This window comes from Chaetodon auriga, chromosome 10 (genome assembly GCF_051107435.1).
Source record: "Chaetodon auriga isolate fChaAug3 chromosome 10, fChaAug3.hap1, whole genome shotgun sequence".
Lineage (NCBI taxonomy): Eukaryota > Metazoa > Chordata > Actinopteri > Chaetodontiformes > Chaetodontidae > Chaetodon > Chaetodon auriga.
The window spans coordinates 16,110,079-16,124,822 of record NC_135083.1 but is presented as its reverse complement, the minus strand read 5'-3'; the positions used below and the strand labels follow the sequence as shown (position 1 = coordinate 16,124,822).

Below are 14,744 nucleotides of genomic sequence, written 5' to 3'. Positions count from 1 at the left end.
TTTTTCACCTTATTTACCATTGCGAGATAGGGAATCCAGTAGATGGCAGTAAAGATCATCAGTGACAAATCGCTGAAATGCAATGACTTCGTGTCACATTCACAGGCACCAGTACTCCTCAGAGGTAGTCGACGCGTGTAGTTGCTCAATCGCAGTCGTGTTGGAGCGCTTGGTTTCAGAGGAGAGTCGGTACAGTCGTAACATCGCCACAACTGTAACAACGCTTTTTCCTTTAACTAAGATGTGGCTATGGAAACATAAATGCACATAATATGCAACAAATTATACTAATTCACTAATTATACTCACATCCAAATGTGAATTGTCTGCAATAAACTCTGCTAGAGATATTAAGAAAAAACAGTTATGCTTCACAGGAACAAGCACTGGTTTTCACTGTGAAGTAATTTCCTCCTTGTAAAACATAGTTTTTCGTAACAAATGTTTTTTATATCAAGCTACCATTTTCATTTAATATTTATACATATATACATCATAATAAAGTCTTTTCTGGTTTTCACTAATGGGCTTTAAGTATCACAAACGTTTCCTGTAGTTTTCATGCACATAATAGGTGCACAGCAGAGATAAGGCTTTAGCACAGCATGCTGACATCATTGCACTAGTTTTGGGAATATATCCAGATGTACAGCATATCGTGGATTATTGGTCTGCGCTCTCCGAGTGCCCCTCTGGTTAAGGAAACAGAGTCTATAGCTCTGCTTCTGAAGTAAAAATTAAATTTCTGCTCTCAGTTGTTACACATTTGACAGACTGGCACAGATTTTCCAGAATGTACAAGAGAGAAGTCTGAGGGCTCAGAGTGCTGTGGGGAGTGTTGCGTCAGATTTTCCCATCCCGTTTACAATAGAATTATGGGATTCAGATTAAAACTTGACAAAGTGTCGGTTTAACTCTGTTTGAGGGATCATGGGGAGTCATGTCATGCTTTAGGACAAATAATTTCTCTTCTGGCTCATCTGCAAGGCAAGTGTAATCCTCGCTAATCACTGAAACTTGATTATGTTTGCAGTTGTGATTGTTTTGCGTCGTGTTTCGCATTCTTTGGCGCTCGCATGACACATGTTTCCTTTCCCTTGTTGTTTTTTTTCTCTTGGCTGCATTTATCTGCAGCGGCAGGTGGATGATGCGTCAGCGTCAGCAGCAGCATGTGAAGTTTTCTGCCAATCACGTCAATCCTACTCTCTAATCCGTCACTTCCCTGCTTCTAAATCCTCACTTCAAGCGTCTGTGCTCTCCCATCTAGACAATCCATCTCCGCCAAGCTTCCCTCTGTGAGACGAGAGATCATTGATGAGTGATAAAAGCTTAGACTTTAATCCAAAACACATACAGGATTATAGGACAAGTGTTGCGCACTTGAAGAAAGGCAATTGGGCCTGCTGTGACTTTGAGACTGAGGTGGGAGCTTCACGAGTTGTGGTAATAATTGTCCAAGAAAATATCTAAACGCACTACATAGTTGTCAAAAATGTTTTTTGTTAATGAAGACCAGCAGAACAGTCTATAGCCACAATTAGCTTGACTTCTGCTTTTTCGTGCTCACTTTACAGCACTTTCCTTCTCTGGTACTTTCTGTGTGAAAATATTTGCAATTTCAGGTTTTTTGAAGATAACTGCTTTGCAGAGGACAGTGTTTTGAGGCGGTGATGCAGTCTTTTGTTTGTCTTGATTTTACACCCTCAAATTAAACACCTTGACAGGAAATCACCTTTAGAGATAGTATTAGCTGCCCCATTGAAATGCGTCCACTCTAACATTATGTTGAAATATTTAATTGACTGCAGGGGATGAAGGAACAACCACACTGTAACCCTCTGCTTACATCAGTGTGTTGGGGAAGGAATAATGAAACCCTGATAAATGCCAGTGGTTGAAATGATTTTGCCTCCTGCTGCGCATTCAATAAGCACAGCATACAATATTTTGGTAGTGCAGAAAGTGTTCTGGTGCTGAATGGCTCATTTCATTCCCCGAGAAAGTCCCCAATCTTACTTTAGGTTGATAAAAACACTGGGAGAGAAAGGAGCTAGAGGTCCATACTGTAGATGTCAGCATCAGTAACCTGATAAACTAAGAGAGGAAACCCCCCCGATTGCTTTTATTGCACATTGGCAACCAGTAAACAGAAACCATAATGCCTCACACAGTGCACAAAGGGACCGGTGAAAAGATATCATCTAATTTATCAAAGTAATGGCCACATAGGCATTATACACACTTCCTATTTTCTCAGATATCCTTGCTTGTTGCTGTCCTGTCCTTGATTAACGAGAACAGCGTTATGGCTGGAGAAATGATGCTCTCATTAAATGCTCAACATTAATTAAAACCTGAAGATGCAATCAGGGCTGATGGAATAGTTTTGATCAGTTGCAGGTTATCAGGCAAATAAAAGTGATGCAGTGTATCATCTAGCCAAGGACAGAGGAGTATGTTTCATTCTCTGGATGTGCTGTGGCTTAAAATCTCACCTTCCACTGTAATTATCAGAGGCCCCGCTGCCTAAGGGAGTAATCTCACTCTAGCTGGGGTGTTAGGATGGAACGGCACAGCGGGCTGGAAAACCACACAGAGCCGTTAGACCGAGCTGACCCCAAAGATCAGTCACGTCTAAGTCACAAAGTAGTCCGTGTTGACTCAACTGCAAGTTGAAAGACCAAACTAGACATTTAAAGTATATTTCCCGAAAGATCTACCTTTGCCTTTAAAGGGGAGTTTCAACAGTAACACCTCCATTGTGCCGGGGTGAGGGCAGAAATTAGACACAGTTATCTGTAACCCTGGCAAAGAAAACCAAAACTCCCTGCATGACTAGATACCACTAGAGGAAAGAAAGCACATAGGCTTTTTTGTCATTTGCTTTAATGTTGAGCTCTGTTTTCCTTTTCATCACTAGATCATCTACGTGCTTCTTGATCATGTCTGCATGTAACTATGCAAGAAAAAGTGTTAAAACACAGCAATTTAATGAGCGTTTCCTTGATTTGTTAGTGTTCAGAAACCATTTAAGTCTTATTGAATTAGACACAGGTCCACAGAAACTGCTTCATTAACTGAAAGTTCCCTGATGAAACTTAACTTAAACACTAAAGCCTGACAGAGAACTGTCATTATACATGTAATCCCTCTTGTTTATGTTTTGGCAGCAGCTTCCAGCCCCCACAGCCAAATCAGCAGGGATGACAGTGAAGGGAAATGGTCTTGTCAAGTGTGATTCATGCCCCCCCACCTTCTCTCCTGGTGCCAGTATACAGACTTCTCAAGTGCAGTTTGAGAAGCTGCGGTACAGCAGATATGTCTACTCACATTACGGGCTGTCATGCTTCCTATACACAGCATCATTTTCACTGACCAACACCTTCGCCACCAGAACCCGTAAATATTAAAGAGAGTAGAGGTTCTGTGATGTTTGTGTCTGCGTGCGAGTCGGTTATATCTAAAAACACTCAAATGTTAAGGCCAGTTTCTGTAGTCAGACTCAAATTTCCTCCACTCTCATTTGCCGTAATGTTTTTGATAATGCGCTCGGCATTAGCCGTTAACTGTTCTTCCGTGAGTTCAGAGAAAGTGCATAATCCTGTTAGAGAGCATTTGAAATCATTTCACAGTGAGAGCATTTTTGTCTTTAAAATTCACCCGACGTTGCAGAGAAAATAAGAGTACCACATTCAAAAAATCCTGCCTCGTGGATGTGACATGTTTGCGGAGTGCCCGGAAGTTCAACTTTGGACTTCAGTCGGAGGTGTTTATCCTGGGATCCACATTTTAATCATCATAGTCGGAGCAGATTCAATAAACAAATGGAAATCTGTTTTTACAACAAACACAGGCAGAGATTCATCAGCCTCTAGATACGTGGCCTAGATCCAAACTTTGACAGTATTTACAAAGGAAGTTCTTCTGGTTCAGAGATGTGCTGCGAACAGCACACTGTCAGACCACCCAGCATCTATGAAGAGACTCCACAAAGTGTTCTCAAGGCATAAAAGCCAGACAGTTTAGAGTTGACATAACAGTTTAATCTACACTTTGGCAGTGAGGTCTTTGTATTGAATCCTTCCTGTTTGTGCAGAGCTTTGTGTTGGCTGTGACCAACCAGAAACTTGGCCTTTCCTTTCATCTTAAGAGCCGCGAGTCTGTTTATGAGCCAGCAATGTTTACGAGGCTACATTATTAGAAGATGAAGTTAATGCACGAACAGCGTTACTCCAGTCATGTTACAGCTGCTGTCCCAGACATCAGATACTGGTTTATATTATTGTCTCTTACACTGTAGTGCAATTAGAAGCTCAAGCCGGGGTCTGTAATCCATTCAACAATTGAGGATGTTGTTACAAGTGCGGCAGAAAAACACAAGAATGAGGGCAGAGAGAAGAAGAGAGCTTCAGTCATGTAAAGCTCAGCAGAAACAGAAGGGAAAAATCGAGGGGGATGCATTCTCTGCTGGAGGGAAAAACAGGCAGATAGGGTGAGCCAGCGCCGGATTTTTCTATCACGGGAAAACACATACACACACAAATACACCCACACGCACACACACACAAACCATTTTCTAAGTGCACAGCTAACCACCTCCAGGAAACCACATCTCATTTCTACTTCTCTCCCTTTATTCCGCCCATTACAGCGGTAACAGATACGATTAGTGGAGTTTAATGAGCTCTGCAGAGATGAGAGTTCTGCTCGCCGCTTTCTGCTTCACAGCTACAGAACCCCCGGGGTTCGGCTCCACCGAGCCAGTGATGTGTGTTCCTGTGCCATCTCCGTCTCTTTATCGTCAGCATGTAAATCTTCCAGGTGGGAAGGCGGGTGGCATTATGTGCATTTGTGTACATGCTTGTAAACACGCGTTGGCCTGCTGTGTGAGCCTATGTGCAACCTGTTTATGGTGTGCCCACGACCTGTGATTCGCTCTTGAACGCTACATTCTGATCTGTGTGTGGAAGAGCAGGGCTGCAAATAATGATCATTTTCATTATTCAGCTTAATCAATTAGAGCAAAACCATGTCAGGATTGTGAAAAATGCACATTTCTTGAGGACTTAAGCAATTTATCAGCTACTAATCTAAAAATGTCATTGACTAATCAGCTTGATTTCAGTGCTAATGCAGAGTGTGAGTGTGTGTGTGTCTGTGTGTCCTTGATGGGTCAGAATACTGTGCATCCTTTTCCAGGTGACGGTAACTTTTCTGCCGGGTGGTCCAGTCGTGTTTTCTGCAGCAGCTTTGTTAGACTCTCATTCCGGATAAAGAAAACCTGCACAAAAATCCTTTGTTTGTGATTGTTTTGTTGAAATATTTTCTACTTTTTCCTCCCTTTTGATGCATGCACCACGTTGGACGACAGCAGATTTTTCAGTCTGTGCTCATGCATATTGTATGCTGATGCTTATTGTGCCTAGTTTTCTTTTAATGGCCCGGCTTCGTATCTCCCACCAGCCGCCACACTTGAAACCCACAGAGAACTTCTGAAAACACTGCAAACATCATCTGAACACGCAGGCTTTCAGCAGCAGTAACATCACTTTTTAAGACATTATATGCTCAAAATGCATCCTTGCAAAGTGATGGATGTTCCCCAGTGAGTCATAACTGGTCATATGTTTTTACATTAGGAGACTTAAGCTTCATATTTAGAAGAAGAGTGCTCCCTTTCATCTTTTATGACACGAAGCCCGGGGATGCTTCTCACCCCAGTGATTTCACTGATTTCAATTGATTTCACAGAGTAATTAAATGAAATGGGAGTGCTGTAAACAGCGTTAGACTGCTTTGCTTTACAGACATCTAGATTGGCAATAACCCAGCTGTGATGTTTCATTGTTATCATTAGGGGGCAGTGTTGTATAGCAGTACTACCAAGTGTTTACTCTGTGGAATGCTTCTGGGTGCTGCCTTCCCTCAATTAAAAGCTGTGCCATTAATATTTTCTAATGTTCTGAATAGAAACGTCTCACCTCTCGCTCTCATGTGACTCCTCGTATAGAAGGTGTTTCCTGTCCTGGTTTCTTCAGCCACACCTTCAGAGTCAAGCTCTGGATTGTAGTTCAGTCTTTGCCTACATGAAGTGTGTTGTTTGTTTATTTGTCCTGTCAAAAGCGGTGCTAGAATGACATTTTTTTCTGCCTGAAAATATATTTTTTTGTGTGTTTAAATCAGCTAAACGTCTGCATATTCATGAGAGTTTCTGCTTCTCGGAGCCGAACAGGAGTTTACCATTGTCTAAAATAACTCCATTGTTATGATGTTAATAATGCCATTTATGGTCTCATGCATAGTGGAGTTCATTAGTTTTATCTTTACGGCTCTTATAGCCCATCTGTCCCATTTGCCAGATGTTTAAAAAGCGCATCATTTTAAACCGTGTTTAATTGTGCGCACAGTAAACCACATGCTGGGCTTCCAGTTAAGCACCAAAGGAATTAGCCTCACCAAGATGAACATAAAAAGGACTGTTCCCTGGCTTGAGCTGTCTCCCATTATGTGGCTGCTGGATACTTTGATCCAAACCTATCTGGAAAATATGATTTTGACAAAAACAACAGGCAAAATAAAACCATTCGCCTTCTTTGTATTCAATGTCTCTACGTCCGAAAACAGCGCTCTGCCTGATGAATAGAAGTTACACTTTTCATTTCACACTGGCTGTCGCCGTGTGAGATTGTTGCCCGCTGATGACTGCTGAGGGAATGAACTTTAATTTATACGGCCGTTCTTCATGAGAATGTCTCGAAGCATTTTACAGAGAAAGAAAAAAAGCTTGTTTAAATGAAACTAATTAATAATCAATCACAGAGTAAGTGAAGCTATATGTTCTTGTCCATCAATAGCACCTTGGAGAGATATGATTGGTCAAGGTGCACTGTGAGTGTTTCTGAGGTAGCCGTGGATGATAACATCCTTTTCAGAATGGATAGAAACTCAGGAAGAACAGGTATGCCAATTTTGACTCAAGCTTTAATTGCTTGTACTATTCTCTGAAAGATGTTTTGAGTTTTTGGCTCTGAAAGTGCGTAAAATGATTCTTTTATTGTGGTGGAGTGTACAGACGTCCTACTGCTTCCTCCTCAGCTGTTGATGAGGTGGCTGGTCTTTACAAAAGTTCACAGCTGATTACACTGGGTGATTTTAACGTGAGTTCTGCCTCTGATTATTTAGAATAAGTTTGTTTCAATGTTAATCTTTCACAGGTAATTACAGACGCCACCAGTCCAAACCTAGAACACCCCTGAATGTCATCTCTGATTGACTTAATTTTAACAAAAACAGAAAAGAAAAAAAAAGACTGCATTGAGCTCAATGTCCAATAGCTCACATTAGAAGTAGCAAGATGAACAAGCGAGGTGTGTGTATGATGATTAGATGAAACTTCAAACATTTTGATGAGCAGACCTTCTTGAATTATCATCTGGCAAGTGACATTCTTGATATAAGCCACAGATGTTGAAATAGCTCCTGACCATTTTTTCGTCTCTCATATTGCAAATGGCATCTCCACCTCAACGTAAGTTAAAATGGAGGTTGAATGAATGAATTCATACTCCTGCATAGTATTTCATGTGTTATGTACAATGTCAAGTAACATTTTTTGACACTTCCCACCAAAATGAAGATTTTGGATGACCATGTGCAGCTCGGTGTGTAACAGCAAATGTAAGTCCGACATCAGAAAGCCCAGAAATGGATTTTGGTTCATCACGCTTCATGTTTCTCAACATTTCTCCAAGATTTCACCTGTGCTGCGAACAATTCCCATGAAATAAGCCCCTTTTATCTCGACTTTAGCCTGTCTGCTGCACCTCATCCTATTAGGTTTGCTGCATACATTCTCATTTTTAAATATTTTTCATCTGCAGTGATCTTATTTCCCCCGGCACCCGGAGTTCTCCCTCCTGAACAGATAAAGGCCTGTGGAGGTGCTGCTGCGGCCTCTGTTCCTCATTCGTTGCGTTGTTCTTGCTCTACAGGAGGACATGCAAGGCACTTTGAGATTTGCCTGTGCTGGTGAGACACAGACAGAAAAAAGAGGAGAGGAGGCAGGAAAAGCACAAGGGCTGAGCTGGAATGACAATTTTATTTTCTTTGCATCCATTGTAACCTCACAACAGCATTTTTTTCCTTTCTTTTCCCTTCCCGCCTCCTTACCTTTGCCTCGCTTTCATCAGCTTTCAGATTTGCTGAAGGCAAGCTGCAGGTAAAATCTATTTCAGTTTGCAGATGAAGACGCCGAGTGACAATCCCTTTAGTTTGGTGTATTTTGCATCGTTATCCTTGGCAACAATGTCACTGCATTATCCTGTCTGTCACAGTGATGTATTAGGTGACTTTGGAAACACAGAATATGCGATTTAAAGTAACCAAGTTTACATCCTAAATGTTTTGCGTGGCTATGTATAGCCTGTAAAAAAACATTGAGCTTTGACATTTGTTGTTAAAAGCCTGACCAAAGCACCAGCATCTGTTAGTACTGATGAGGTATATAATCTGTAATATGATGAAATCTATAATCAATAATTGTAGCTGGTCTATTGCTGATGAAAGTGCAGCATGCAGGAAGAGAGAGGAGTGTTCGTGTGTGTGTGTGATTATTGTCCTGACTTGATTTTTGCTGATACACATGAGGGAAACACCTTATTAAAAAAGTATTGATTTTCTTAACACGTGCTTCATTAAACTGGTTGGTAGTTGGTTTGTGAAATGATGTGCGATGCTTCCGCTCCGTTTGGTCGAACCTCGTTGCTTCCAAAGACTTAATGATGGCAGTATTGGCGGCTGGACAGTCGATATTTGATGTTGCATATACACGGTAAAGGTTACTCTGTGCCTGTGTGTGTGTGTTTGTGTGTGTGTGTGTGTGTGTGTGTGTGGCCCTGCACCGTGACCTCTACATATTGATTTCAGTGCATGGTGTAGCTTTCATGGTCAGTGGTTATGGATGTAAACTTTATCGATGATGGTTACACCACAGTGGCACTTTGTTAGTTTTAAAATGCCTTCATCAGTTATACTGTATGAAGGCATTTGATTCCACATGCAGTAGATCAATAGTTTAGTTTGTGATGACACGATTTCAATTTATACACTTAACACTTAGTGGCCACTTTATTAGGTACACGTGTAAAATGTAACACGTCAGCCATGATTTCCATTACAAAAATAATGTTGATTATTGATTGACACTGTTAGAGAGGTGTCCATTCACAATTATTGTCTTGAGTGATTAATCTCCTGATTATTTTCTTGATTTGATATATCTTTGGTCTATAACATGTCAGAAAACAGTGAAAAGATATGTTATTAAAGCTACGGTGATACAAAGAAATACATTTCAGTCAATGCATTAGCAGTTAGTCTTCATGATGGTCATATTAAGCAGTTTTTTTGTTGAAATATTATATTTCTAAAGTTAGAATTTAAGTCTGAGCTGTATTTGGGGTGTATTAGATTTTACAGGTGTATCTAAATAAGTGAAAACAAAATTGGCCAAAGCACACTATAGCTCGCCTCCGATGTTATTCAGAGCTACGCTGACATTGCTTTCCTGCAACCTTTGTGTTTGGCATCAAATTGCCTCCCATACGTCTCAAAGCCGCGCTGGCTCACAAAACCCTTTCAGTGTTTGTGTTCTCAACACATGAGCCAGAAAATGATCAATAATACACAGTTTTTGAGTCACAATTGCCTGCATGTTCATGATCTGGCCACTAGAGGGCACTAGGAGCAAGCAGCTGAAATCACATCTGCCAGAGCTGGTCTGAAGGAGAGAGGAGGCTTTATGCATAATTGCTAATGTGCATCTGTGTGGTTTCCACTGTAGTCAGAATATTCTGAAATTAGCAGGAAGAGAAGATACGGCCTCTTGCCTGTGAGTCAATCATAATTAAATATAAACTGAAACATGTGTAAGAACAAACTCTCGCTCGCTCACCAGCTTGCCGTCGTCTGTCTACTTATGAGTTTAGACAGTGTTTAGGAGGTGAACTGGCCGCAGTGTGTCTGAACTCAGGCGACAAGCAGCCCACTCACGTATTCAGACATCTGACGTCTGCTCAACTCTCACCTCGAGGGGACATTGTCTTCCTCTTCAGCTCCCTCTTCCCCTTCTTATCTCTGCCGCCTTCAGTGCCGACTTGTCAAATTTCCTACTCAAAGCTTGTTTGCTTGGAAATGTCATCCACGGTGAAAGAATTTTTTTGGTTATGTAACACATTAATCTGTGCTCTCTCTCTCTCTCTCTCTCTCTCTCTCTCTCTCTCTCTCTCTTTTTCGCGTGGGCTTTTGTGTGTGAAAGAGGCTTTATATTTTCATCCTGAAAAGGCCCTATCCAGATTCTTGGCCTAAAATCATCCTTCTTTATATGGATTTAGCAGGTTGGATTTCTTTATTTGGCAGAAATGTGTCAGTGCATGAGTCCAGCAGAACACAAGAGACTTAGTGGGTCAGAGTCTGTATCAGATCACATGACCTTTGGACAGTGGGTGGATCCTTGATCACTGCACCTCTGTCTCCCTCCGCAACTGACAAAGCTTTAAGTTTGAGGTTTGAGCAAAGTTTGAATGCTGGGAAGATGGATAATGAGACATTAGGGGTTAGTGTAACAGCTCATGAAAGATACAAAAGATACTTAGACTAAAAAGGCAGAAAATATGGAAATTGCTTTTTCTCCAACTCTTTCATTTATCCAACATTTCCACCATGTGCATGGCCTCGGAAATAGTTGTGTTGACCTTTCAAAGACTAGGGGGATTAATGGCAAATGGAAGAGGGTCGAGGAAGTCTTTGTGTATGTGTGTGTGTGTGTGTGTGTGTGTGTGAGAGAGAGCGAGAGAGAAGAGGAAATACAATAGGGCTGGCTGCTTTTTAACATGGAAGCGTAGCTGTGGAGGAAGCCTGAAAGGAGATGTTTGCCAGGGACACACAAGGGCAAGAACAGGGAAACAAAAACAGGATGGCTCTCAGGCCGACATGGAACATTCTGGACCAGAAAGGGCGTTGACAGAGAAATTCGGTGACAGTGTGACAGTAGGAAGCTGAGTTCTTCCACCGTGTTATCTCTGCTGTTCCTGCTCAGTAAGAGGCAGACAATACATGCATAAAGGAAGGAGAAGTGTGTGTGTGTGTGTGTGTGTGTGTGTGTGTGTGTGTGTGTGTGTTTCTGTGTGTCGTGGCGCTCTGGTATTGAAAGCATTTTATGATCCACTTAAGCCTGCCTGCACGCTGATAACGACGACATATAAAAAGCTGTAATTTTTACTTCTTAATTGTCTTTTGTGCTACCATCTTTCTCCTGGAGGATCACGAGGAGCACAGTTGATGTTAAATTCTCCAGATTAATGATTGATATTTTTAATCACCACATCAAAATCCAAATAGGACGAGTGCTCTGTGTGCTAACAGCCTATCTGCGCTGACATTTATTCTGTGTGTCCCTCTAGCCGTGCAGTCTCTGAACAGCCTGAATGACCAGATTGCGAACTTCATGGTGACTGGGCCTAAGCCCCTGGAGCAGGAGGAGCCTGCCTTCCGTCCTCCTGAGAAGGAGACACTGCAGAAGTCCATGACGCTGATGAGGCACCTCCTCGTGGATGCACAGGTACAAGAAACAGTACATTTGTTAGCTCACAAGAAGGCAGGTGGGGCTAGAGGAAGAGGGGTTTATCGCTGACAAGCCAGTTCATTCCCTCAGGTCTTACTCCACCTAACAGTGACATTTCCAGGGCCATTCCTGAATCAGCACTTTCAGAGTTGACATTTTTGCGGATGTCTTTTAAAAATCTGAAAAACATATATTTTGCTGCACTGCCCAGTTACTGTCATTTCAGCGCCACACTGCACTCTTACATCAGCCTCCACGGGTCATGGTTTACCTGGAAGAATCTTACTTTATTGCCTTCGTCTGTGATATGAACATGTTTCCACGCAGTGTGCGTCTTGCCCATAGTTGTGTTGTAAAATCCCGGCGCACCACGGAGCGTCTGTCCCGCCGGGCTGCTGGCAGCACTGTCAGCCCGAAGAGTCAATCACAGTGGAGGGCAGTAGAGGAGGTTGTACCACCGTCTGGTTTGAGAGTAGTTGAGCCGACTTCACTGGCAGTCGTCACTGGAGCAGAGTGTCGGAGCAGCCAACAGACTGCCCTGCCTCACGCTGCCCTCCTCCTCCTCTACCCTTCTCTGCTTCCATTTCAGTTGCTGTTGTGGTGAGCTCATTTTGAAAAGTTTACAGCCTGACACGCTGTGGCTCCCGCATTAGCTCTGCGTACAATGACGCAGCAAAAAGATAAAGTTCACCGAGTCGGCTGACAAAATGCAAGTGGACTCGGGGACTCCTCGGCCGACCTCCAAAGGGAGCGGCGCTACAAACTTCCACCAGAATCAGAACCAAACTGCTGTAATCAGTGATGGTGGCCAAGTAAACGAGAGCAATGCTGAGATCATTTGCATCATCGTTAGAAGCTGTTAGCTCTGTAACACATCCTGCATGAAGTCACAGTGTCACCGTCTTCTAGCACCACCGATTTTTCAGTGAATCTTGCTGTGCAACGATCACGGTGCGATCACGGCGCTTACATTATGGTGTCAGCTGACTGCCTGAATCCAGTATGTAACAATAAGCTTGTGTTTTGGACTTTTGGTCAAAACGCAATCTGAAGACTTCGCCTTGGTTGAGTTATGATAGACATTTCTCACGTATATGATTAGTTGCTTGATAAATCTAGAAAATAATTGAGGCCTAATCAGGTTGAAAATAATCATTAGCTGCCGTGAGATTAAGTTGCAGGACTGATATAAGACAAGACGTGTTTAATCCACCCTACAAATTGCTGTATAATATGATCCTGGAGAACAAAGGTCAAAAAAGATGCTTAGAATTTGTGAAATCCCACAGAGAAAAAGCTAGTTTGTTCCAACACCTGGCAGACTTGTCGTGTAGGAGTAGACTTCATGCTTCATTTTGTAGCAGTACAAATTGTTTGTGAAGGCACAGAATGCCATTTGTGAGCTGCTCCGGCAAAGGGCTCAGATGAAATGAAAATATTGACTGTGTGTAATAGGGATGCAACAACAAGGTTACATTTCCTCCATCAGAGTCAATTGCCACTTAAAGTCCCTCAGTGCAGCGACGAATCCACTGAACACAACGCGGTGTTAGGAAGTGTTCTAACAGTTGATTTGTTTTTTTTTTTTTCTTGCCACTTCACCCTGCTCTCACGTCCTCGTCCTCTTATTCAGAGATGACCTCAGTGTCCTCAAAAATGAATTTTCCTGGGGCGTCAATCAACCAAGTAAGTAGCTGTGAGAATGTTTGACGACCGGTGTTTGTGGACGGCCGGCGTGGCAGCTTTTGTTAATGAGCGAATTTGCTGAACCATTATTGTTGTGTCAAATAGAGACGGCAGGGCCGTGTCGTTATTGGCACCTCCTCTCCTACACGTATCCTCCCTCCCTCTGTTCCCTCCCCTTGTTTCGCTCACGTTCTTGCCGATAATTTCACGTAACCTTTGTGAGGGAAGGGTGCAGAGGAGGAGGTGACAGGCTGGGGCTGCAATTAGGGGAGGGAGGATGCCGCCAGCTGGAGTGGTAATGTCAAGAGTGTGATTGAGCTGTTTCCGATTTAATGCGCATATGCTTGTTGTGTTAATTCGTTACAGTGTTGTTTGTGCTCCCTCACACAAATACAAATTCATTGGGGCTGAGAAATGTACTGTGTGAGCTGCAGTGGAGGGGAGGGTGGAGTTGAATAAAACTGGTCTTGAACCCTAAACGGTTGCAAGGCTTTCAGTGCTCGCTGGTGGCCTCTTGACCTGGCCGTTAATACATGTCATCATTTATGCAAAGCTGAAATAGGTTCCCCCACACACAGATCCAAACAGAGCCTGTTTACCTCTCTCAGTCTCTCGTTGTCTGTTTCTCTCTGAGGATAAAAAGCGTCTTTAATGCTCAGAGCCCAAGGAAAATCCACCCGTACGCCCGGACAGGAGACCACTGAGTGACTGCTGACTGACACCGGATCCGCCTTCCTCCTCCTTTTTTCACTTTATCACTTTATCTCTCATTCTCCGTCTAAAAGACAGGTAGCCATCTTTCTTTCAACAACCCAGCTGACTCTGTCTCGTTAATTTACTCGCGGCCCAGGTACTTCTCTTTCTGTCAGCACTCTTTTGAACGCTGTTCTTTTCATTTTAGTCATGAGGCGAGTGAAAATGCTGTGAAGTAGAAAGGATTGCTGTCCTTTTTTGATTCCTCAGAACAAGATGCTCCGAGCAGTATGAAGTGGCTAATGCGTCAACGTGGAGAACGCAGAAAACTTCTGTCCATTTCTGTCAAATGGACCGAACAAAAATGACGTGACATTTTTAAAACTGTGTCTCTAAAAGTTCATGGAAATTGACAGTGAAGTAGATTTTAAGTTTAATGCAACACCAAATAAAACATTTCATGATTGCTCAAATCTCCACTTGATTTCAAATAAAAAAAAAGTATTTAAGCTAAAATAGAAAGTTAAGACAAACTTAAACTATTTAAGTTTTAAGGTTGCTGTATTTGGCTAGAATAATGATGACAAGTTAAAAGCTCCGAAACACACTGGCTTAATGAGGCCGACCACAAATCTCTGAAAAACTTTAGGTTCTCCAATCTTCCTTCAACTTCCTCAACTTTATCATGACATATCATTAGAACATGGCGATTTCAGCAAACCACTGCTATTATCCGGCAAGAGAC

The 14,744-nt window shown here is 42.5% G+C and overlaps 1 protein-coding gene across 5 annotated transcripts in view; it reads left to right on the top strand.

Annotated features, from left to right (window-relative positions):
* The window catches only part of LOC143326770 (kazrin-like), a 153,595-nt gene that overhangs the window by 9,144 nt on the left and 129,707 nt on the right, over positions 1-14,744 (top strand). For all 5 annotated transcript variants that reach the window (XR_013077707.1, XR_013077708.1, XM_076740633.1 and 2 more), the window contains exon 2: positions 11,460-11,617. Coding sequence is in view for 3 of the 5 variants with exons in the window: in XM_076740633.1 (XP_076596748.1) it covers positions 11,460-11,617 (158 nt within the window). In the remaining 2 variants the exon portion in view is untranslated. The remainder of the gene's footprint in view (positions 1-11,459; positions 11,618-14,744) is intronic.